We start from the raw sequence: 25,415 nt of genomic DNA, 5'->3' as shown, positions 1-25,415 counted from the left end.
GGTTTCTATCGATAGAGGGCGCTCGCACCATCCGACGGTCTTCTTTTCTAATTTGTGTAGGTAGCCGCAATTGTATTACTATTACTATTAACCTAAATTTATTGAGTGCTAAATTTTGCTAACCCAACAATGTCTGGCAGCTATTATTTCGTGATTGTTGGTCATCATGACAACCCGGTTTTTGAGATGGAATACAGTTCTCAACAGAAGGGAGCTGACACTACAAAGGTACAGTAATTTTGGTCAAGCTCACCGTTGTGCAGCATCGTTTGTGTACAAAAATCCCATTTGTCCATTGCATTGAGTTATTTTGATCATCATGGACGAATGATGGAGCTCCAATTCCAAATGTGTTTTTTATATCTCCATGTTTTGATGGTGTGACTGTACAAAATCAGGATGTGCGGGGAAGGCACTAAATTTGTTGTTGTAAATTACATCTATTATTGTAGGTTGTCTTTGTATAAAGCTTTAAATTAATTATTAAAAACATGTTTTTTGTTTCTCTTCGGTTCTATTTGCAGAAGGATGACCATCGTCATTTGAATCAGTTCATCGCCCATGCAGCATTAGATCTTGTGGATGAGCACATGTGGGGAACTAATAACATGTACGTATGTCTAAGAAAAGATCACACTTTAAAATAAATTTGGCCTATCTTTAGTTTAAAGCCATGGAGAAAGTAGTCATAGTCATACTGCTCCCGCAACATATACTTGTGAAACACAAACTTGCTAAGTACCTGAGACTCAGTACTCAAAGCATTTTAACTTATAACTTGGATTGGTTGCATTATTTTACTCTTTAGTATTGTTTTTTTCATATGACAGGTATCTGAAGATAGTGGACAAGTTCAACGAGTGGTTTGTCTCTGCATTTGTCACTGCTGGACATATCCTTTCAATGATTTCCGATGCATTAGGAAGCAGTTTTGTGTCTTTTTATTCTGGGGTTTTATCATTTTGGTAAAATGCAGTGACACAATTTTGTTAACCATTTGTCAATAAACACAAATATCTTGAGGGCTTAAATGAATCTGGTGGAAATATAGCCATTTTTTAAAACAATTATTGGGACTCCTCAAAGACTTTGCAAACAACCACAAAAATATGTCAGGATACCTTGGTATTTCCATTTTTTATCTGTCAAATATTGCAGACTTTTCTATAGTATTGTGCAACAGCAAAATGCTTTGAATGTTTCTTTTTAACTTGTATGTCATTTTGCCTTTTGGTAAATTACTATAAAAAAAACCTTAGAAACTTGCTTTGAAAATAATCCAAAACTGCTTTTTTGTTAGTGTTTAAATCCTTGACTCATTGATCACGAATTCGCTTCATTGTGCTTCACGACACCAAGAATGAAGATGGCATCAAGACTTTCTTCTCAGAAGTCTATGAGATTTTCATCAAGGTAATAAGACGTATATCAAGCTGTACACATTTGTTTAATACACCTATATCAAGTCTGATCTGTTGTAAAAGTCACTTTAAATTATCAATAGAAATGCCAATTTTTTTTAGGTAAATTATGTATAATAAATCAATTTTCAGGTATATTGGAATTAGATGAAAAAGATTGCAAAATCTTCACCAGAAATAATTTAATTTGATGAAATGCTTAAGCAATCTACTACTGAAGCTTATATTAAACAAACATAGATAATTTATAATGCAAGTTTTAATGCAATTTTATCTCCTTTTTTTATTTGACAGTACTCGATGAACCCGTTCTATGAGCCCAGTACACCCATCAAGTCTGCAGCATTTGAGAAACGAGCCCAACACCTTGCCAAGAAGTATCTGTCATCATAACGATCAGGGATCAACTTCTAATAACCAGTAGCGTTGGACTCTCCAAAATGTGCAATATTTCATAGCTGACCACAAGAACCTGATACACCAAGTACACCACCAGTGCAAAAAGCAGTACACCATGAAAAGCGTAGCATGAAAAGCGTTTTAAGAAATACCTCCTGCACTATAGAGCTGGAGTTTGCCATCTTCAGAATAGACAGCGTCAGAAAGAACTTGTGCAGGTGAAACACCATTTGGAACTGGAAATTATATACACTCATTTTCCCAGCAGCGAGACACTGCAGGATTACCATGCAAGCTCAACATACCTGCATTCTATGTATGTTCTAATGGTGACACCTCTTACTATTGTACCTAACTAGACTATGATTACAAGTCCCAACTTACCGTCATTCCATTATAAATTGGAGAAAACGCCCATTATAATAGAAATTGCCAGTACATGTATCACATGTATCTCACTTAAGAATATTATGAGTTTTTAATTAAAAAAAAACAAATAAGTAATACCTATTATTGAAAAAAAAAATTAAATGAGAACAAAGAGATGGAGGGGATCTACAAGACGAATACGGAATGAAGAGAAAAACGTAATATAATAATCACATTACACATTTGTATATAGATGCACTTATAAGGAAAATGACGACGCTAGTCTTTTAGTGAGTTAATTGTTTTTCATTTGAAATTTGCTCAAGTGAGAAGCCATCAAGTGGTTCATTTTTATTTTAAGAATATAATTAAGTTCATGAAGATTTGAGATATGATGTGATTATTTCTACTTGGAATAAATTGTAAATAAAACACTTTAGAAAGAATACAGAGTTCTGAGTTCGTGTTGTGAATGGATAAAATTCATGTAAATTCCGGTCCCATTTGGAATGCATTTTAATATGGTTGCTTACTAGTACCAAAATGTTCAACGGGTTATCATTTAAACGTATTCACACAGAAGAGAATGAAAAGTTTTTTAATTTAATAGTATCTAAAGAGCTTTCATAAAATTATAACTTGAAAGTCCAAAATATCTTGCAATAGCCCTTATTTAATATTGAGGGAATGAGAAGCTTTAAAACAACCCCATTTCGGGGAAGAAACGCACGAATCCCAGGTTATTGACGAAAATATTCTTATATTGGTAGAGCTCAAAAAAATACATTTGTATACTCTATAATTGTAAGATTTATAATTGCATTTAAAATGTGTCGTTACAGCGCCCTCATGGCTCATGCTCAAACATAATTATTTTCGCCAACACGGCATAATAACTTTTGATTTCAACTATGAAGCATAGATATAAAACAAAAATTCTATATCTATGGCCAGAAGCTACCGAAGCAACGCGCGCGTACGTCATTCTTTGAACATTCCTTGAAATGACGTCACAATTGCCCAGGGCATAATGATTGTGCCATCACTTCCTTATTGAACTGAAAACGGTGTCAGCGCGTTCCCTTGGACGCAATGTTTAACGCGCGTGCAAGCAGAAGTTGCGCCTACTTCCCCGCTGTTAATGTACTGAATTGGGAAGGACCATAATATTCTGTGCCGTAAAATGTTTATTGCAATGGCCGGTCCTGTGGCAAAAGAAGTGTTATTGGGAAAGAATTCTATCACTTAAAAAAATATGACTAAGGAGAAGTTTTGAACTCAAATGGCGCAGGATAGCTTGCTCGGGAGCCCAGATGCAACCGCCATGTCGCCGTTACGACTGACCGATATCTGGACTCCCGAAGCCGGTATGCCTCCAATGCGACTATCTGACATCATGACGCCTGGAGCCGAAGCACAAGCAACTACTGATGACGGGACACCGGTAGACAGTGGCCACGAGGTATCACCTCCGTCCACGGCAATCGCCGGCTTGGTCGGTCCGATTCCAGACTCAGCACCGGGAGAAGACTCCGAGACGACCCGTCAGTTGAAGCAAGAGGTCCGTGAGCTCAACGAAGAGAATCGCCTACTGAGGCAGAAGCTGAACCTGTTGCAGACGAATTCTAAGCTGAAGCAGGTAGCGCTTATTGGCACTGTCATCTCGTGGTTTGGGGACAAGGGTTTGCTGGGCGATGACATGGATGCTGTGTATGAGCTAACGTCTATGATGATGTCGGCTCGGGCAACTGATGAGCGAGCAATTCCGGCATTCGCAGACCAAAGCAATGCTGCTACAGATGACGTACCTCGGAGACTACAAACCAACAACGATATGGAATTTGCTGTGAAGTTTAATAAAGATGAGTCTTCTAGGTTTCTAACTCCAGCCTCCAATGTACGACGCACTGACAATGACGATACCTCAGACAGGCACATTCAGGGTTTGGATGGTTCCTTCAATCCGCCATTTTCGTCATCAAAGAAAGAAATGAAATATCCGATAACGCTTAAGTCCAATTATGAGCATTCAAAATTTCAAACACCTGACTCCAATCCAGGACAGAGTATAAATGACGATACCTCTAAATGGCCCAGCCCAAATTTAGATGGTTCCTTTCATCCACCTTTTTCGTCAACGAAGAAAGCCATGAGACATCAAGTGACGCCAAAATCCGGAGACGAGGATTCCAAGTTTCAAAGTCCTGAATCAAATGCACGACTACGTGAAAATGAAGATACATACCAATGGCCCAGTCAGAGTTCAAATGGTTCCTTCAATCCACCTTTTTCGTCATCAAAGAAGGATATGGAACACCCAGTGGCACTGCAAGGAGATGTGACATTGTTAACGGAAGGTCCCAGGCAACTAATAGACAACCGAAGCGTCCCTACCACTCCAGTTGGCTCCAACTTGCAACGAGCAGAAGTGAACACAGATTCCTTTGACGAGAGTACGGGGCGCCTAGACACTCGAATTCAGCGGATGGAGAAGGCAGTGAAGGCTCTCAGCGGCCAACACGCCGAGATGCGGAGCCGCATGACCAGGACGCGTCAGAACGCCGCCAAGCGGTTCAGGATCTGGAAAGCCATCGCCGCATCTCGTAGACTTGCAGCTCTGAATTCCTTACAGGATGAAGATGAGGCAGTTGATGACCTGATGATAATGAGGGAGCAATCGGTCACACCAACGCCACTGACGCAGTATCCCTTCCATTCAGCTGAAGAGACTGGTATTGCAAGAGTGGTGGATGGTTCTACGAACAAGACGATTCTGGGCGAGATTGCCTTCCAAACCGAACGGCGCATCCTCGCGTTCGTCTTTCAACGGAGAGAGATTTTATACGGCTACAATTTAGGTGAAAAAAAGAACGATTAAAAGTACTTTTATCTGATATTTTTGTTTGCCGATAACTCGACTCATCTTTACAAAGAAACACCTAAATCAAAATCACATGGTTAATCAACAAATTAAGGATGTCTTAAAGACGTCGGTATAGACTTAAATGTTCTGAAAACGGGGGTTACAATGATCGAGAGGTGATAGCTTTAATCTTAAGATAACATATGATAGCGACTCTATAGCAAGTGACGGTTTGCTATTACAAAAAAATGGCCAACGGCGCTACTACAATCGCAAATGCTTCGTTTATTCTCTCATTTCCCCCAAAGGAAACCTGGAGATCATGATCCGCACGCACCCAGACCAAGACTGTCGGTCCGTGCTCCTTCGGCGATACGAGCTGTTGATGGACGTGCTCCGAGGCTACGGGTGGCTGAGGGGACGACATGCGCAGTTCGTTGCCGACACGATTGCCCGTCACGGCATTTTCCAAGATGTGGAGTCGGCTCAGGCTGAAGCTTTGAAGAGAGGTAATGTTAGGAAAATCAAATGATGACAGCTCACAGCTGATCTGAAATGAGACAAGACATCCGTCACCTAAACCTTCCAGATGAGATGCGTTGGTTGACGTTCGAATCTGAAGTTTGATTAGCTTGACCATTTTTTTTGTGTGCCGCCTGCCCACAACAGAACATATGAAAACAGCCAAGACTCATCACTTAGACCGTCCGTTTCGTTTTCACTAATTATATTCATTGATTGCTTCCTTCTGTAACTGATATATTGTTTGGTTTAAGGTTAACAGAAGTCGTGTAACACTTTCAATTCTATAAGCAATGAATTATAAATTTGCAACAAGAGTACTAAGTCCCGACGACCATCATTGAAGTGCATTGTAAACTGCTAATTTTTTTCATCACACAAGCAAAGATCGTCTTTAGTTTAAAAAGGCAGTGTTCAACTTCAAGACCTACAATTCAACACATGACCTCTTGTTTCTGTCCCCGGCTTTCAGGTTGGAGCAACCCGAGCGAGTTGAAGCGAGGCGTATTGTGCCTGTGTCCGGTCGTGGAAGTCCTGGACATGTTGGTGATTCTGGACTGCCTGCTCCACATGGCGCGCAACGACGGGCTACCGGTCTTCTTATTTTAGCAGGCAACAAACCCTAGCAACATACAGTGGTTGTCTGCAACCGAGGACCAACTTTAGATATACTTTAAAATACGATGCTTGAACATTTCTTTGGGCGAGAAACTTGACGCGAGAGGGGTTTGGGGAATGTAGGAATGAAAGAATAAACTCATGCACGTACTTCGTATGTTGGGTTTAGCATAAAGCATAATTATGTAAACATAACTGGAATTGTAAGCAAGCCGCATGTACAGTACACATGAATTTTGGCTAGTCATGTTTCTGCTTGAAATAATGGGTCTTTTCAAAATACATGTAGTATTGAACAAACAACTTTTAATTTATTCTCCTTCTAAAAACAGGCTATTGTGAAAATATTCCATTATTAAATTCAAATTGTACAGAAACTGATACAGGTACAATTTTTGTCACCAGTATATCACTTTCGGTGTTTTACTATAGTACTAAGTTTCTTAAATTCATCACATTGTTATAATTGTAGATTCAACATAAAGAATCTCTTCTAATACCACATATGTTGTATGTGACATAATTCTTGAAGCCCCCCCCCCCAAAAAAGATCTTTTGCATGGCTGCTATCTTTGAGGTGTGTGTTTTTATTCAAGACCTCTCGTGAAATGTGCATGCAGCCAGGGCCTATACCAAGAACTACATACAGTTTGCACAGTTCGGATTCAACACTGTTATTGCAGACAGGCCTCCCACAAGGTTTTTTTTGCAAAATGAAACTTTCATAAAACTTGAAAATTGCTATAAAACCAGTCGCACACAACCCACTGCAATGATCAACCCCAAAGGAAATTAAAAATGCATATATTTCTGCAACGAATTATAGCTTTAGATTGATGGTTTATGTGGATCAAAGTGAAGATGCCATTATTGTAGGACTGTTGTGCACAGCTGTCAATCACAAAAGGAAGACATGCCCCTTTGAAGTTTGGATCCACCCTCTTTGCATTCAACAGTTACTATCCTGAGTCCATTCTCATCAATGTTGGCATCTGTCCAATTTGGTTCACAGTCACAGACATCAATGGCCCACTAGCATCATTGTCCGGCTTGTTTGTTGATTAGCTGCTGGAATCTATTGGTCATTGCCAGTGTTGAATCAATGAACCTCTCCACGCAGTTGACCAGGCAGGTCTCCGTCTTGCTGTCCAGTTTGTTGCTGGGTTTGTCCACGCACCTGTCCCAGCAAACGTCGGTGAACATGTGAACTTGGTTCTGAAAAAAAAAGATGAAAAGGGCAAAAACTGCATTAGTAATTATTAAACTACAGGAACAATCATGACAATAGGCCTAGGCCTATGTAAAAAAAAAAATCAATGCTAGTACTAAGTAGTAGGCCTACTACTACTAGTAGTAGTACATTTTATAATTGCCACCTTGCATTGGGGATATGTACACATTATGTTGGTAATGATACATACAGAAAATTCTTTAGCATATTCCTAGGGCCTACACATAATTTCTAGACCCAAGTCTATGATGCGGTGATCATAATATTAATGAAGATATAATATAAAAATATGTTTGAACTTCTTGAAATAATAAATGAACATAAAAATAATTTAAATAATAAGTGGCCTAGGTGTTTTGTTTTGTATTCTTTAAAAATTAATGTTCAGATGATTTGTTGTGTGACGATTCAACCCAAATTCACAAGCCGGCACGCAGTGCAGCGAGGAACAATTCTTCACGAAATAGGTGCAGTGTAGTTTCACATTTGCCTCACCTGGAATTTTGCTTTTTGGCCTTCTACCGCAAGAAAGGCCTTCAGTTCTGCGTCTTCGCCATCTGCCCCGCCACCAAATGACGAACTGTCAAAAGACATCTTTGAATATTCTGCTGAACTCCACAATGTAAAGCGAAATGGGACAAGAAGTGTTACAAAACTGTAGCGATTGCGTGCACCCGATTCGATTTCTCACATGTTTGACCTTTGACACACTGCGCGGGCAGATAGGCTAGACTTATTAATCAGTCCTCGGCCGGCCTCTGAGCCTAGTACTACTCTACGGACAAAATCTGCGAGCTCAGCACATACAATGTACATGTACACAATATTTCCCTTCTTACATTGTGTTTAAGAGAAAGAAATTTAAAGAACAAATTTCTACATTCAAAAACATGAAAAATAAATGTCTGGGTCTACATGCGCCATAGCGTTGGAAAAGTGAAAGGGAGCACGGTTTACAGATAGTCACCCGGCCGGGCCTGGATGTAATTTAACTAAAATGTTCATCGCACAGCAGCATTTTGATTTTGTAAAGAGAATTTTTCTGGTTTAAGTTCCTTTATCACACATTTCTAATGGGTTTGTTATTCTCAGATAGGTCCTATCAGTCAAAGTCCTCCGAGATGGATCGATGCGCACGGCTGGAAAACTGGTTGCTATTTCTATTCATGTACATGGTCATAATGCCTTCATTCCATCATCATAATTATCATGAAATAATTCGGATGTATCTGTTGATTATACTAGTTTTGCGGCGGTGCTTTCAACTTATGTGAACAACGCAGACGTTGCCAATCATGTCCCTTTGGATATGCACAAAAGAAGCGCGTTAACGGAGATTTACATTGTGACGTCATCATTTGCAAATTTTTCACTTTGGTTGTACTATTTGCTGTGCTTACTATACTGCTTACGGTCTTTGTATTCGGGGGAAAGGTCCATTAAGTTTCTTTTGTAGATTGTACTTTAGTAAGTGGCACAACGAAACGTCTTACGTACCCCCAAATTCATGTAAATTCACTTGTTTTCTAAACCAATGTATAACATACACAGCGCTGATTGGATAAATGTTTTCAAGCCACCCCGCAATACGTCACAATGCAGTGAATATTTGTTTTCACGTATCCATGTAGCAACGACGCACGAAACTGGGTTACACACTCGCTTCTTGTGGTGTGAATTTATAATCATCGACTTAGAGGGCGAGAATGTGAGCACATGGAGAAAAAGGTATACCCGTGCAATAGAAACTGCATATTAAATAGCTCAAATATTGATACAGGTGGCAAAAGCAGCATCATGGTGAAGTAGGGCAAACCATTTAAATGGTTCTATAGTTGCATGTTAAAAGCTGAAATCAAGTAGAAGGTGAGGGGCTAAATATGGACTCCGAGTCGAAGACGAATCTTGTCTCCGGTGAGGACGATGACGAGCAGGATTACATGAACCCAGCGCTCAAGAAGCGCCGCGGGGCAACCATCACGGACGTGTTGCCATCTGAACCACCTCCACCACCTCCACCGGCCCCTGTGGAGAGCTACAGCGGTAGCTCGGAGGGCAGTGGGGAAGAGTCCGAGGATCAAGGCAGCGGGCAGGAGGATGGTGCACCGGAGAGGGCTGACGAGCGTCCCGAGGCGAGCAAGGAGGATGGACACACAGAGGTAAAGACCGAGGAAGCAAAACCTAGCGAAGCGAAAGCAGCCACGGAGGGGGATGAGCCGGAAGGGCAAAGGGGGAGACGGGAGTCGTCAGTTGTAGATGTCCAGACGATGCCGCCTTTGAACACGCCGCCACTGCTGCATCACAGCTCGACACAGAGACGAGCGCTTCAGGTTCGTATACAAAGCTTCCTGCTTTACAATGCTCAAATATCCGTGTCAAAGTGCCCCCCCCCCCCGCAGAGGCGTAAAGGACTTTTTAACTTGCGTGATTATGAAAGTTCTTGCCTGTTTTATTTTAAACATTTGGTGTTTCTTGGTACATGTTTTGGAAGTTACGGCAGTTTTGAGATGCTTAAACCAATTCCCATATACCTCTGCAGTCTGCGCGGACCCCACTTGAGAGATTCCGCGCCATTGCCAACACCATCAAACACAACTTGAAATGGGCTAAGATGCTGTCTACGACCAAGCAAGAAGGGGAACAGAAATCCTACACAGTGGAACATGAAGATGGTAAAAAAGTTATTCATAAAATAATAGTATGCACAAAATACTTAAGAGGCAACACAATGTTAGGTTATGAAAGAAGTGTATACAAGTAGTGATACCCATCACATTGGCAAGGGATTACACAACCGTGCTGTATTATTCATTCTAAAAAGTTAAGTAAGTTTTTTTTCGAATCGTCTATACCACTATTAAAACAAGATAATCCAACCAAAATTGTTTTCCTGCACTTTGTAACAAACGGGATGTCTTTAGTCCATATAGCAAACACTGAGATTGTTTTAGCTTTCACGGTTGTTTTCCTATAGGCAATACTCCCGACTCGGAATACTTAAAGACATTCAATCGCAATCCGACCCTCAACGCCTATTAAATTCTGATTTCTGAAGTGGGTCAAATTGTACTGTATGAGAGACACACTCTAAAATGCAATGAAAGAAACAAAACAAAGGAGATAGCTTACTCAAACTGGCAAAGTTATGTTTGATATTCATTCTTTCGCACCAAGCGGTTTCCTATTGACCTCAATGAAGATACCGTATTCTCATTCGCTTCTCAATCACCTAAACGATTCTGAAAAAAAGTACAATCATTGCAGGTCACGACACGAGCCTGACATTCAACGTGAATGCCTTCAAGGCAAACGTCCAGTCGGTCAGCACACTCCCGGCCGCAGTCAAGCTGACCATGCGCAAGAACCCATGGGAGAGATCACCCAAGGACCTGGCTTACATCTTCAGTTTCGTGGACAAGGTTTGTTCGTTTTTCGGACGACGATGACAATGACATGACATGTGTTGACGTTCAGACATTAACCCCAAATTCAATCCCTTTAAAAAGGGGGCATTCACCCAGCCACCTAAATCCTTTTGCAAAATCCTGGATCCGCCACGTGCATCAACAATTCTGAGCATTTTTTTTTTTTGCCTGGACTTGGCTGGACCAGAATGACCAGTCTACTGTCCTCTGACTAAATGATTGATTGAGCCTATACCTGCCTGCCTGATTGACTGACTGACTGAGTCACTGAGTATAACTAATGTCCTAAACTGGGACTTGTGGGTCCAGCTTGACAAGATAAGTCTAGTCCTGCTGACAGTGTTTCCATCGCTTGACTTTCCATCACAGCTGAAATGCTTCGAGCGGTACTCTACCACGGCCAAGCAGGAGCTGTCCTGCGTACTGCATTTCGAGTCGTTCGAGGACGGCAGAGTCATTGTCAAGCAGGGCCATCCCGGTCTGTCGTTTTATTTTATCTTGTCCGGGGCGGTGACCGTGGAGGTCACGGAGGAGGACAAACGGACGGGTGAGTTTAATGATACTTTAATATTTCAAAGTATTTTTAAATGTACATGTTTTTTAATGTTTATTTTATATATATTTTATCATATTGTGTTTAAGCATTATTATCTTATTTTAAGTTGTTAACAAAAATTAAAACGTTATTTTTTAAAAGATCATCCTTGTTAACATGTACAATTCAGTTGTAACTGAAAATATGTTTTAATAAACCATCATTGAATTGACTTGAATTGATTTTACAAGGGGAACTGACCAGTGGGTCATACGTACAACAAGACAGACAGTCTGACCATAGTCTATGGAATATCCCCTTGCACAGCAAGGGTCTATGATATGCGAGCAGATTCGGCGATTAATCATGCAAAACAATATTGAGTCTGGGCCTCCAGACTCTGACCATTCAGACTATTACGGCTTTCCGTAACCCGTTGACCAGTCAACAGCTTATTCCAAATTTCTGATCGAAGTGACGTCACAGTCTCAAAAGACCACTCCGATTGGCTGGCGCGCAGGGTCGCATAAGCTTTACATGCTACGATATGTCAGATGTTCAACCGTGGATCTAGCTCTCTGCTTATGTGAATGTCTGATCCCCAGACTAGTCTGACCCACGGGGATAACCATTGATCTCCATGGAGATCAATGGGGATGACAGACAAATAATGGTAGTCTGTGATCAAGACGCTATTCAATTAATCATCCTTAAATGTTGTTCAGTGACTCATGATTGATCACAAGCGCCAAAGATCGGATTGAAAATAAGTCATGTAAAAGTTGAACTTCACCGTATTGAAACCTCTGTTTGATTACCTTAAAGGTGAGCGTAACACGCACATGATGGGGGAGCACACGGCAGGCTCGTCATTCGGGGAGTTGTCGCTGCTTCACGGATCCAAAAGGACGGCCACAATAAGCTGCAAAGGTAGACTCTTGGTTTTCGTCTCAAATTGTTACAAGATTTTCTGAATGCAAAAATATTCCAGCTGCATCCCCTCTGCGTGTTCCGCGGTTGCCGTGTCCTATGTCTACACCATTGGAAATGTTGCTAGCATTGTGTTTTTTGGCGCAAAGGCCGCCTGTCAAATTTGGTATATATACGAAGAGTCGTGCACATTGTAAGCAGCGTCCCATGTCGGGACCCCACAGCAAAATGTCATCTGGAAATTCCTGACATTTTTTTTTTTTTAAAGATTACTGTTCCTTGTTCCTCTTGATACATCTATGACATAAGGCGATGCCGAGTTCCTGATACTGGACAAGCCGGATTTCGACCAGGTCCTGCGGCGGAGCTACCAGCAGGAATGGGACACCCGCATGAGCGCACTGCGGTCGCTGGCGGCGTTAGGTCACTGGTCTGAGGAAGAGCTCAGCGCCACCAACGACAGGGCAAAACTAGTGGAATTTCCACCAAACACGGTAGGCTAATAATTTCACTCCCGCTTGTTTGTTTATACATGTTTGCACGTAAGCAGGAGGTCGTTGGTTCGAGTCAAACCCGAGCTGGCTCGTGTTCTTTTTCACATTCTGTGGACAGCACCATACCTAGCCTGTATGATGATTATACAATTACGTAGGCGGAGGACAAAACCCGATTTAAAAAATGGTGACAGTTTTGTACCGATCGCACGTCGTGTGTACATAGAATTCACGTTTCAGGATCATGCAGAGTGGAAAGTTACCCAAAATGCATTGCGTTTCCTTAATGTTTGTGAAACGAGATTATTATGTCTTAGTAACAGCACCCCGGACAATGCGATGGCTGAGTCTACGTGCCTAAAACCCAGAGTTTTATCATACAGTTAAGTTCGTCGATACCTTCGTACGGAGTTAATTTCTATATACTGCAATTGGCCATACAAACTTTTCTAGCCAATCATCAGCGATCTCGCGCAAGCGCATGATGACATCTACTTCGTCAAGTCCGGGACCTGTAAGATCGTCCGTGAGGTGACGCTCCTACAGAGCAAGCTGCCCTTCGGTGACACCAAGCTCTCCCTGCCGCCGCTCGACGCCGACCACAACGTGCCGGACAGCTTCAAGCCCGAGAAGCACCAGAGACTGATCCGGAAACTGCTGCACATCGCCAACATCGGCAGGGGTAAATTCTTCGGAGTCGGTGAGTGGTCAAAGCCTGGATCCCAACCATGATCTAATTACAATCGAGATGACCACCTTTCTCATTGCTTCCTCCCCACAGGTTTCTTAATTATGACTTATGGTACACAGATTTAATACCCTCACTGCACCCTGTCCATAGACCCCAGTTTGCGCTAGCGAAGGACATCTTTATGTAGTGTGTGCGCAAAATGAAAACCTTCATCCATAAAAATGAAGCAAGTGTTTTGTTTGGGTCTTTCCGTTTCCAAACCTCGGCTCCGTCTCTTGTCCTGCCTCCAGAGATTTTAGGTCTCCACTCTAAGTTGCTGTATATATCCTTCGGGAACATCAGATCCTACAGTAAGTATGTGGCAGATTTGTAGAGATTTTCAGTTTGGTTTGGGCATTAAAGGGTTCCAAATGATTCCGGAGCCAGAGATTGAGCCGAAGTTAAAACTAAAGCCGGGGTTTGCGGAAAGCCTCTATGTCTTTTCCCACTCTCTGCAGGCGAGGACCTTCGCCGCACTCACATCATCTCTTCCGGCAAAGTAGAGTGCATCCTGGTATCCCGCGTCTCCTTCATGCGTCACGACCGAGGCAAGTCCCTAGAGAGCATGCAGCAGATGGTGGAGCAGCTCTATCCGTCCTACGAGGAGACCTTCACCAACTATCTACAGGACAAGCGCTGGCGGGCCTACAAGCACGGACTGGTCAAGGAGTTGATGCTGAGACGCAATATTCCCAACAACACTACCATTGAAGACGTACCACTCATCTTGCGCCAGGACAATAAACTCTAGCACACTGCTGAGAATTTGTATGATCTTGCCTTGAATTATATCAATTCATTTGTATTTTATTTTTAAATCGTGCTCCTCGAATCATTCTATTTATTGACTTTTAAATGGGAAGATGCCAAACAAATATCATTTTGTGGTTGCACTGCACGTCTCGCTTTATATTAATATTTTCGCATTTCGGCTGAAAACGTGAGATGACCTGTAATCCATACCTTAATTAATTAATTAATCAATCAATCAGAGCACAATTATGTTAATGTATAATTCACATCTATTGCTCAACTTCATTCATACATACCCATTTTTAAGTGTAAACAATATTTGCAGGATTTGCGTCGCTTTCGATTCCATAGGTTACATAATATACTTCTATAGTTATTACTTCTGTTTTTTTTGTCTATCAGTCTTCACATAAAGGCAAGTCATCAGGCCCAAATAAACTTATCAAATCACCATTTCGAAACGATTTTCATTTTCATTTAAAAAATGTTCGTCTTCAAGAGTACTAATGACAAACCGTGACGTACAGCCACAGAAGAACGACCAAATTCCACAGGGCTTCAAAAGGTCTCAGAAGATTACCAATCATGGAGCGCCCTCTAGCTTGACTTTCTGGAGAGCACATCACTGCTTGCCACGCATGCTTCAATGCATCACCTGGAGAATCGATATAGACACATGACAAGGAAGACGTCAGAAACAACATTATCTTTGTCAAAATTCATTCGCAGCGTCGAATAATGCCCCGAGTTTTTTTAAGGTATAAGATTAAGAACCCCCTTTTATTGAACCCCCCCCCCTCCAAACACACACACCCATTCGTTATAGAGACGGCATTTTGTTTATTTATTTTGTACAAATGGCGGCAATACCTGTTTGTTGGTCAATCTTAAGGGCAGTTTCGAGTATATACAGTGCCAAGTTGACATCTCGGGAGAAATCAGGTATCTTGGGCGGTCTGTCTCCTGGTTGGAGTACACGCCCAGGTAGGTACTTCCGCTGGAACAAGATCGTTGTGTTGAGATCGGTGACGAAGTCGACGGTGGCTATGTATCCGATGAGATGGGCCCAGCTTAGGCCGAAGATCTGCTCGGGCTCGGGCATGAGCGGCAACAAAGAGGCGTTGAACAGGGGCTGGGCTGTCTCCAGAGAGTTGGTGTGAGCAACCCAGAGCTTGGTGATGATGTCTCGCTCTCTCGGGCTAAACGTTGGAGGTGGAGATGGTGGGAGATTGAAACTATCGCCCTGGTTTGCGGTGGTTTGGTAATAAGGGTCAGGAGAAGCTGATCGGTATGTCAGAATCTTGAAGAAATCTGCCCAGTCTTTGATCACAGATGGAAACCGCGCATTGCAGGTTGCTAGGCTGGTGCAGTAGTCCTGCGGATGATGCGACGAGAAGGTGAACTCGATCTCGTAGGGCCACTCCGAGAACAAACCAGCCTTCACAGCACCCAGGAATGGCAAGACGGATAGGTAGTAGTTCATGCTGGCCCACCAACTGAAGGGTGAAATGCAATTCCAGGAGTTATGCATCCTCATAGTAGAGGTGCCGCTATGCCACCGAGTACCGTTGGGAAAGTCAAGCAGACGGCCGGAGCTGAATTGCCACCCGTGCTGCAGGGGTAGACCCCAGAGGATGTTGGCCGTGTTGTTGGCTTTCCCCAGGGTCGGATCCCCGGAGGTAGCACGCAGGAGAATCTTGTACAGCCCGAGACGGTCTGTGTAGACCCAGGGATCCACCACGGTGCGATCGCCATGCCGCGGATAATCGGCCAGCGATGACGGGGCCTCGTCCCAGTGTGGGATGGGCGCCACTCTGGGGTCTTCCTCGGAGGCAGAGCAGTCAGATCCCCTGTCTGCCGTGGCTAGACATTGTAGAACCAAACTGGCAAAAACTGGGATCAACCAGACGACATTGACGCCTGATGGCACAGATGACAGGGCCATGTTGTGTTTATTTCATATTGACAGTACCAGGTGGGCTAGTTAACCAACTTTGGATAAAGTCAAATAAGGACTATATGCACATGCAATGAACTGTTGAAATCGTGAGTAAACAGTTCCTAGCACCGTGGCAGTGCTTGCATGCAGTTTAATAACAACACTTGTCGAATATATATTTCTGTACAAGCAGCGATATGCCAGGACCAAAGGTTACAATTCTTGTCTGGCAATTCTGAAGTCATTGTAGTTATGTACCCACTTTGTAAACATCACAATAACACAATGACGGGGGGGGGGGGGGACTTCTAAAATTAGTTGAAAACCGAGGTATTGAAAAGTGTGGAAATGAGTGGGAAACCGTACTCCTGCACTTTCACGCTTTAAAACCATGATATCGGGTGACATGGACCCCTACGTTTTGGTCGACTTAATTTGATTTTATATTTGAAGCAAATTGTCTTTATAAAGATTTCACATGAAACTTTTTTGCTTCCAGGCATTCTGATAACGACAATCCCGAGATTATAAAACAATGTTGACCTTATATAACCTCCAGGGGATGAGCTACAATGACGTCAATTATAGTCGGATAATAAATTGCCACCATGGTTTAGGATTAATTTTGGGTGCGGAGAGGGGAGGTGTTTAACTTTACTGGCTACCATTGCTGGTAAAATTGAAAAGTAATGGCCAATGAGCTCGTCCATTTGTCCCTCCAGTGCCACAGCATTAGTGCTAAGTGGTTTATGGTTGCGCTTCGTCTGCTACGACTGCATGGTCACCGTTAAGTGCACCGTCTTTTTCAAATTAAAATCAAATGTACGCATTTTACTATAAATTCATGTCTATTTGAGCCCCCAAAATTTGGCGTCGTTGCAGCTCCTTCGGCATTTATTTTGATCAAAGAAAATGGCATTGTGGGTGAAAACAAAATAATGCGCGCACGCGTTGTTCAAAAGGGGACGGTTCAATAGGGTCACGAGCTCTCAAAGAAATGGGCCTTTATCGGTGCCCCGGGCCTTTATCGGTGCATGCCCCTGGCCTTGGCATAGGGCCGATGGGTACAATCGATAATTAGCCAGTCGCCGTCACATGAAGCCAGTGCAAACTTCGCAAAGCATTGTGGGTAGCTCACCGACATGACCAGTAACGTGCATTTTGTGCGCATACTAAGTATTGAAGCCGGGTCACCGATGAAAGGAAAACATATTGGTCAACATGTGATTTCAATCCTTGGATACTAGGGCCGGGCTATAGGGCGGTGAGAATATACGGTTTATGTACGGAGCCCCAGAAGTGTCACACTGCGTTCTACGACCGATTTTCTTTTTAAATTAAGAATAATAAGTTCTTACATTCATTTTGCATCACTTAAAGTGTCGTAGGTCGACATAAACTTTCTACGATTCATACGGGAAAAAAGGTTTGTAACAATGTAAGTCAATATTTAAATACGGCCGATCAAGAGTATAAAAAAGTCAATTCGCTGGAATTCTGTTCTAGCGAAAATCACATTTTGTGGTTTCATTCCTCGAAAGTACCTTTAATAAATTACAATAGATTTCACCTTTGATCCTCCACGTCTATACCATACACGTATTAATATAATGAAACCAACATGTTATGCTCAGCAGCTGCATTATGTACTGCACTGCCGTACATTGCGAGGTGCATTCACACTATAGGCGTTTCTCCATATTTCTATCCAGTGTTATAGGCGACATTTTCTCCAAACTCCCTTTCTCCAACTATAGGACGAGACCTCTCTGCAATATGAATGAGTACGTTGTTCCTGCTGTGCTATTCCTTGCTGGACTATTGGTATTGCATGTGCTGGTGAAGTTCCTTGTACCCTACGCTTTCCCAGCCTTTTTGGTTTGGTTTTCGAGGCGTTACAACGAAGCTATGACAAGTTTTAAGCAGGAACTTTTCAAGGACATGGAGACTCTTCGTGAGAATCTCGCCAACGGAAAACTTGCATCTGACGAAAAGCCATCGCTGACTGTCCTGGAGATCGGGGTGGGCACGGGGGCAAACTTCAAGTTCTACCCCGAGGGCACCGCGGTCATCGCGGTCGAACCGAACAAGAATTTCGTCGGCTATTTGGAGAAGTGCGTCGCCGAGCATTTCCCGCGGGTTCGCCTGCAGCGCACGGTGATAGCTTACGGGGAGAATCTACGGGGCCAAGTGGAGGACTGCAGCGTGTGCTGTGGTCTGCACATTGGTGCTTTGCACTGTCAGGGATATCGATGCTGTGCTGAGTGAGGCTAAGCGTGCTTTGAAACCAGTGAGTACAACCAGACGTTTGGATTGGGTCAAAGTTTGTTCTTGGATCTATTCTTGGATCTTATTATATACACACAAGACATCAATATCGTATTTCCTTAGATAATTCGAGTCCTAAACGGCTTCTTATCCCTTTAGCTTGGCTCCGTAGTATACACGGTGGGAGTTCACAGGATCCGGATCAGGATCTGTACCAAACACACATGTCCTCTGTTCAATGAACTTCATACACTTTATTTGCTTCACCGATAATTAGCTTCGCCATAATTGAATTAGGGGCGACACTATTGGCGAGAGGTTTTTTTATTATAAATATGGGTGGGCATTATAGGCTAAGAAATTTGTCTTACCAAGGAGCCCGAGAAGACCGGTACTACACATTCCTGAGCCTTGTCTTCGCGTCGTTACTCATGGAAAGCTAAACTATTTCGAAATCCATCCAGTGGATGTCGTTATAACCAGAGAAGCCTTTTTTTTCAATTGAATCCAACAGGGCGGCAAGTTCTTTTACCTCGAGCACGTGGCTGGCGAGCCAGGCGCGTTTGTCAGCAGATTGCAGTGGTTCCTCAACCCGCTCTGGTCCTACATCTACCGTGGATGTCAGCTGATGAGGACACCTTGGATCAATGTTGAGCGTGCGGGCTTCTCTAAGACCGACAGTCAAAGGTTCCTGGCTCCTCTTAACCTCGGTGCAGCATTCTTTCCAATAGAACCGCACGCGATGGGCGTGGCTACCAAGTAGTGAATTTCATTGATGCTCTAAAAAGAAATCAGGTTTTGGTTTGCTTTTTCAGATATTGCCGACTATTTTGTTGTACGTATAATCAACATGCCTTTATGTATTTAGAAGACTCCGTAATAATTCTTGCATGTTAGTCCTAGCCCGCATGCAGTATTTCTTTACAGCTTACATGTACGTACTTTCTTTTTATTTTGTTTCAAATCACCGAAGTAATTGTATTGGCATAATTTTTTTTTTTTACTTTAGCGATGCATTCGGTGCTGGGACGTTGAAGATTTTTTTCTTTTACACTTACTGCCAATCAAATGTATGACTATATTACTTTCTGCCAAATGGGTATAGAAACGAACACTCAAAATTTAATTATGTATTCTCTGTTTAAATAATTATGTTACTTAAGTTTACTCATGTAGGCCTACTTGTACGATCGAAAGTATTGCTCTTTAAGCCAATATTTGCAGTGGTATTATGGACCTATGCTATGTTACGTTATTTTGACACGTACTAAGTATGATTCACTCGAAGATAATAGCTAAAATAATTATTGCTCTTTAAACCAGCATTTGCAGTTATTTCCCTATGCTATTTCCCAGTTTGTTATTTTGATTCTTCAGTTTCACTATGAAGTTAATAAATTCAATTGTGTTGGAAAAAAAACTTTAATTAAGATTTGATTGTGACACCATTAAACACTCCATCTGAGAAGACCGACCAGCCGGCACCCTAAAATCGCGAGTGATGAACGTTTGACGGGGGCACGTTAAACTCAAATGTCTTGATGAAGACTGACTGGAACCCTTCTATACATGTATTAATATTACATTGGCTCTAATTTTTTTGTATTGGGCAAGGGAACAATATTTGTATGCCGTCTGTTCCAGTGAAACGATAAGTACAAACAGTGGCATAACTTGAGAAGGCCACCCGCCCCCCCCCCCTCCGGCCGTGTCCCTCTCAGAATTTGGAGAGGTTTATAAGTTGAAAATGAAGTCCTCAGAAATGGTGCCTCCTGTAATGTCGACCACAATTACGCACAGGATATTTCAATATACACACAGCAGCCAGGCTTTGAACTGAGACGTCCAGGTATTTGTTACGAAATCCAAGTTACATTTTGCACGACCAGTTACGTGCCAATAAAAAAAATGTTTAATTTTGGGAGGATGGCCGCGGCACTGATCTTCAGCGGTTCAACTTCTCACACTGGACCACTAGGCCTACAGGTCGAGAAATGGGCATTAATTTGCACTGTCGTTACATTAATAAGAGGCTTTCTTACTAGACTTGAACTTGGGAGTATCATAGCTATAAAATGGGATGATGGGAGTATTCAGGAGGAAAATCACCAAATACCACGTAAGAGTCAAGTAGCCTATTTATGAGTGGGGGAATGAGGGCTCCATGATGATTTGAGTTCAGGGGTGCACACCACCCAAAAGCTGTAAATTAGTGCTCGCGAGCTCATTAATATTTTGTGCTCCCACATATAATTTTGATTAAGAGGATCTTGCGGCCTATAATTGGGATGGATTGATTGTGGAAATATTAATGGAGATCAAGCATTTGTGACCTGTGGTTTGAAGCTCGGGCGATTTTGTTCGAAAAAACAACAACCACCTAACTTGTGGGACTATTTTGCTATTTGGCGGGGTTTACATTTTAAAGGGAATATACAACATTTGCAAACATCGACAAATAAAACTACCAAGTTTTTACGAAATACCTCACTAGGATGTTGGTTAAAGACAGTCTAAAGCATCCTGTAAAATTATGGCACTTGGTGTGAAGTCATTTTCAAGAAAATGGTAATTTTGTATAAATTTTGTATAAAACCTATTTTTTCAACTTCTGCTCCAAATTTACCGTTTTGTTCAGTCAAAATGTTGTTTGCTATTGGTTACATGTTCATGAACGGGTGCAGGCCAGCTAGACTGGTTCCCTGACCCAACAATTTTCCGGCATCTATAAATTGATCCATTTCATCTTTAGTGGAGTCAGGGAACCAGACTACTTGAACGTTTTTGTTTTTCTTGGCTTTTCCAGCATTTTCGAACACAAAACTTCAAACATGTCAGTGCAACAATATTTGATCTATTATACTAACCCCTCAAATAGTTCATTTTTAAAAATAACAGCAAAAGCCAATGATGCACATTCCCTTTAAGACCTGCTGCCCAGGGATGGTTTTGGGAGAGGGGAATAAAATAACATTGACGGGGCTAACTCTGGGTAAAATGGAACAGAAAGTTGTCCTGGGGTCGTAATCTTTAATTTCCAGTGGGTGGGGGTGGGGGGGGGGGGGGGGGGGGGACTTGCTCTTGAGCTTCACAGGCGGCGCTCTGTGTCAGAATTTTGCATTGTCATCCGGTGAACAAGAACAGCGCCACCCAGCGACCGTTATTCTCAGCGCGTCACTACTGGACCTTACCCGTACCCGGTGTAGGTGTACAACTTAATTTCAGTGCTTCTTCGTTGAAGATCCTCGCAAAAAAACATGGAAAAATCTCCCCTAGCTGGTCTCTTGGACTATGTCGTCCCTGTTCTACTTGTCGTGGTTGTACTGTTAGTTCTTCATTTGCTGAAAACGATCGCTTTTCCCCATATCTTTCCATGGGTGGTTGCGCGCATAACGATCAACTACAACAAGGCGATGGCGAGCTTCAAGCAAGAACTCCTCAAAGACATGAAAGACCAGCTGGACTCCCTCCGCGAAAAGCCGGTGGATGGAAGCTCTGCGAACGGGGAAGCACAACCCTCCCTTACCGTGCTTGAGATCGGGGTGGGTTCGGGAGCTAACTTCAAGTTCTACCCCGACGGCACCACGGTCATCGCGGTCGAACCGAACAAGAATTTCGTCGGCTATTTGGAGAAGAGCGTCGCCGAGCACTTCCCGCGGGTTCGCCTGCAGCGCACGGTGATAGCTTACGGGGAGGATCTACGGGACCATGTGGAGGACTGCAGTGTGGATGCTGTGGTCTGCACATTGGTGCTTTGCAGTGTCAGGGATATCGATGCAGTACTACAGGAGACAAAGAGAGTGCTAAAACCTGTATGTGGGAGCTTTGCGATATTCATACAAAAAATTACAATTAATTTAGCTTGAGTAACTCCAGCTTAACAAGCTCATCAGGAAAATGCTACATGTGAATTCCTGATGAGCTTGTTAAGGTGGAGTTACTCAAGCTCAGTACAATTAATTATGTTTACGCTATCACTAGTAGTATTAGTGTCAGTATCACCTAGCCCAGGTTGGACAAAGTCCCTCCGTACGTAGGAAGGAAAGGGAGTCCACCTGGGCTACAGTATAATGTGGCCTCTAAATTCTTGTCAACCATAATTTTCATCATCACTATATATATTTCAACAACAAAACAAAAGCATACCAGTTTAATTTCTCATGTTGCCATTCTTTTTCCAGGGAGGGAAGTTCTACTTTCTAGACCACATCGCCGCAGATCCTGAAACCTGGACCAGCACACTGCAATGGGTTCTCCGTCCCGTCTGGTCCTATGTAGGCGACGGCTGTCAACTGGTCAGGAAAGTCTGGCCGGAGGTAGATCGGGCTGGCTTCTCCAGAGTCAGCTATAAGAAGTTTTTGGCTCATCCTACACTTCCTCGCGTCATACGACCCCATGTGATGGGAATGGCGACCAAGTAGTTCATAAAACCATGTCTGAGATTTACAGAAAAAAAGGGGTTTGCTTGACGGTAGCTTGTACCAGTCTTACAGTGTGACCTGGGCCCAATTTCATGGCTCTGCTTACCATAAGCGAAAACTTTCCACTTACTGCAGCAGACAATTCCGTGCTTACCGTAAGCATATATTTCATGGGTTAGCGAGGATTTTTGGTGTTTAAATGCATGTGCACACATCCTGTAACTAAGGATTCTGTGCTTACTAGGTAATAGCATATATTTTTTTGCTAACACTGTTACTGTTAGCACAGAATGGTGATCCAACACACAGAATTCTGTGGTTAGCAGAGCCATATGAAATTGGGCCCGAGCATAACAGCAAATTGACTAAATACTCTTGTACATAATACATGAGTATTTGGAATAGGTACATTGTAGTGTACGATCATCAAATTAATTAGAAAGATGTCAGACTGGGGAATGAATGTAGTATCCTGATGCTACTTTACAAATATATAAACAACAAAATTGAGATGGTGTCTTGTTTCTTAGATATTAGACAACTATCATATGAACACTGTTAGAAATGTGTTGATATTTCTATTAGAGATTTTTTTTGTGGAATAATGTTGCACCAATATGAAGCTTGCCATTTGGAAGGATCCTTCCGGTGACAAGGCAAGTTTGTGCTGTCACTAGAGGGCCTCCTTCACATTGATGTAAACATAGCAAACTGGAATATCGCAGCAATATTTTTTTGAAAAAAAAACCTCTGAAAAGTGAAACAGTGAAAAAATGTTATCCGAGAAAAAAAGGTCAGATTAGAATTTCCTTTGAGGGACTGAAAATTTGTGTTAAAGGCAGCTGAAACATTGATTGTGAAGTGTGTAGCTTTAGCGTGGGATGTCACATTTTAATTCAAAATATGAAATGACCAAATGCTTTCAGTTTAAGCCTAGAGTAAGGAAGAAAAAAATCGCAGCTGTATTCAAATTTTGGAATGAGAAAAGGATGTGCAGCTGTTCAGTTAGAACATCAAAAGTAGTATAGTAAAATAGTATCCTTTTGAAATATATTACCTTTTTTACTCGCAAATTGTTAATCTTTCTTGTTACTAATTTTTTTTTTACCAGATTGTTAATTTTTCATGTAATACCAAACATCTCATTTAATTTGTTTAAGCGTAACTCTTTTAACTTTATTTAGCATCACTACCATTCTAGTTCAAGTTGTGACGATTCAAAAGCATATATTTTAGTTGTGATAAAGTTTAAATTGCAGTGACATTTCAATATTCAAAATATATCAACACATTGTAGAGTAAATATGGCATGTTGAAACTTTTCCGAGCAAACTACACATATTTAGAACTCATCTTATTTTGCAAGTTTTGCTAGACGCTAATGCCTGTGATATTCATGCTTCATGCAATGCCTTTAATTAAAGGTTTAAAAAGAAAAAAAAATTCAGACACAAATTTGCATTTCAAGTTTATTCAGCAGGTTTACTTTTACTTTAAATTTATCTTTTTACTGACATTAGTGTTAGTTTTTGTGTGTAGATGTTATTCAGTGCGTTTTGGTTTGCATTAACTTCAGTCAAGCATAAATGTAGTTCTGCACCATTTACTGGGTTTTACCTATTAAACAGTGATTCCATTAGTGCAAAAAACATGCAAAACAGACCATGTGAAAACTAATACTGACTCTTTAGCCAGCAAACGTTTCCCAAATTCCCAAAAGGTAAAGTCTCAACTCAGATGTCTAGACTGCATTTTAAAATCTTTTGCAACAGAGAATGAAACGTGGTTCATAATATTTACACGCCCAATTTTGTTTGGACAAAACAGAGCATTTGTTAATCTGGTGGCGTGACTGCAGGGAGAATGTATAGAAGTACATGTAGAGATTTGGTACCAGACCTTTTGCGTTTGACACAATAACTTGTGTAATACTGAAGAAATGGACTGGTTGTTTCATGCATATTGCATATTTTCACTACAGTCACGACAGTATTGCGAGTCTTACATTTTTGGACTAGGCTTCGTGGAGGAATGGTTGTTTCTGATAAATCCCCTCAGGAAAGGAAAAAGGAAAAAGGTGGGCCCACTTACCACAAAAAAATAGCTGGCTCATATTACACAGTGCGCCGGCACGCCCTTCCTTCCCCCACTCCAGCTAATTGACTTTCCTGGTTGTTTGCTGGCCTGTAGCTACATTTAGAGCATTTTTTGGTGTTGCTTGATGTTCAATCTACAGGCGTGAACATGTAGTGCAGTTCCGCTAAACAACCAAAGAATTCTGTGCTCACAGTGCCAGCAGAGCAATTGTGCACTGACCCTGCAAGCACAAATCCATGGAATGTACCCATGCTTGAAATTCTTTGCTTAGACTTAAAAAAGCTTATGCTAAATTTTTCTGCATTAGCTAACAGAGATTTCCAATTTTATTTGCATGTAGTTGAAAGAATTTGATATCATGTATGTATATTTTTATTAATCACTTTGAAATTTTAATTGT

General features: G+C 41.9%; 6 protein-coding genes and 1 pseudogene across 6 annotated transcripts; 5 read left to right on the top strand and 2 right to left on the bottom strand.

Annotated features, from left to right (window-relative positions):
* Window positions 1–10: 10 nt before the first annotated feature.
* On the top strand, window positions 11–2,641 carry LOC119728216 (trafficking protein particle complex subunit 2-like). The gene is made up of 5 exons (XM_038200364.1): window positions 11–228; window positions 525–610; window positions 831–892; window positions 1,328–1,413; window positions 1,716–2,641. Exons 1-5 carry the CDS (start codon window positions 130–132, stop codon window positions 1,812–1,814), a joined length of 432 nt encoding a protein of 143 aa, XP_038056292.1. The 5' UTR covers window positions 11–129; the 3' UTR covers window positions 1,815–2,641.
* A 762-nt stretch (window positions 2,642–3,403) lies between these two features.
* LOC119727300 lies at window positions 3,404–6,183 on the top strand. Its single transcript, XM_038199152.1, has 3 exons — window positions 3,404–5,047; window positions 5,361–5,561; window positions 6,047–6,183. Exons 1-3 carry the CDS (start codon window positions 3,472–3,474, stop codon window positions 6,181–6,183), a joined length of 1,914 nt encoding a protein of 637 aa, XP_038055080.1. The 5' UTR covers window positions 3,404–3,471.
* A 295-nt stretch (window positions 6,184–6,478) lies between these two features.
* On the bottom strand, window positions 6,479–8,154 carry LOC119728709 (mitochondrial import inner membrane translocase subunit Tim8 A-like). Its single transcript, XM_038201047.1, has 2 exons — window positions 7,919–8,154; window positions 6,479–7,407 (listed from the first exon to the last, which is right to left on the bottom strand). Exons 1-2 carry the CDS (start codon window positions 8,015–8,017, stop codon window positions 7,231–7,233), a joined length of 276 nt encoding a protein of 91 aa, XP_038056975.1. The 5' UTR covers window positions 8,018–8,154; the 3' UTR covers window positions 6,479–7,230.
* An 897-nt stretch (window positions 8,155–9,051) lies between these two features.
* On the top strand, window positions 9,052–14,410 carry LOC119728926 (cyclic nucleotide-binding domain-containing protein 2-like). Its single transcript, XM_038201370.1, has 8 exons — window positions 9,052–9,753; window positions 9,963–10,095; window positions 10,688–10,842; window positions 11,218–11,395; window positions 12,209–12,313; window positions 12,623–12,807; window positions 13,261–13,507; window positions 13,996–14,410. The coding sequence occupies exons 1-8, from the start codon at window positions 9,304–9,306 to the stop codon at window positions 14,286–14,288; spliced, it is 1,746 nt and encodes a 581-aa protein (XP_038057298.1). The 5' UTR covers window positions 9,052–9,303; the 3' UTR covers window positions 14,289–14,410.
* Window positions 14,411–14,414: 4 nt separating this feature from the next.
* On the bottom strand, window positions 14,415–16,514 carry LOC119728927 (protein LEG1 homolog). Its single transcript, XM_038201371.1, has 2 exons — window positions 15,161–16,514; window positions 14,415–14,945 (listed from the first exon to the last, which is right to left on the bottom strand). The coding sequence occupies exons 1-2, from the start codon at window positions 16,233–16,235 to the stop codon at window positions 14,794–14,796; spliced, it is 1,227 nt and encodes a 408-aa protein (XP_038057299.1). The 5' UTR covers window positions 16,236–16,514; the 3' UTR covers window positions 14,415–14,793.
* Window positions 16,515–16,546: 32 nt separating this feature from the next.
* On the top strand, window positions 16,547–20,069 carry LOC119728928 (annotated as a pseudogene).
* Window positions 20,070–21,651: 1,582 nt separating this feature from the next.
* LOC119727293 (methyltransferase-like protein 7A) lies at window positions 21,652–25,241 on the top strand. The gene is made up of 2 exons (XM_038199147.1): window positions 21,652–22,309; window positions 22,679–25,241. Exons 1-2 carry the CDS (start codon window positions 21,755–21,757, stop codon window positions 22,916–22,918), a joined length of 795 nt encoding a protein of 264 aa, XP_038055075.1. The 5' UTR covers window positions 21,652–21,754; the 3' UTR covers window positions 22,919–25,241.
* The last annotated feature ends 174 nt before the right edge of the window (window positions 25,242–25,415 follow it).

The sequence above is a fragment of the Patiria miniata genome, unplaced genomic scaffold, assembly GCF_015706575.1.
Source record: "Patiria miniata isolate m_02_andy unplaced genomic scaffold, ASM1570657v1 HiC_scaffold_20, whole genome shotgun sequence".
Classification (NCBI taxonomy): domain Eukaryota; kingdom Metazoa; phylum Echinodermata; class Asteroidea; order Valvatida; family Asterinidae; genus Patiria; species Patiria miniata.
The sequence above is the reverse complement of the archived record's forward strand: the minus strand, read 5'-3'. Positions and strand labels throughout refer to the sequence as shown.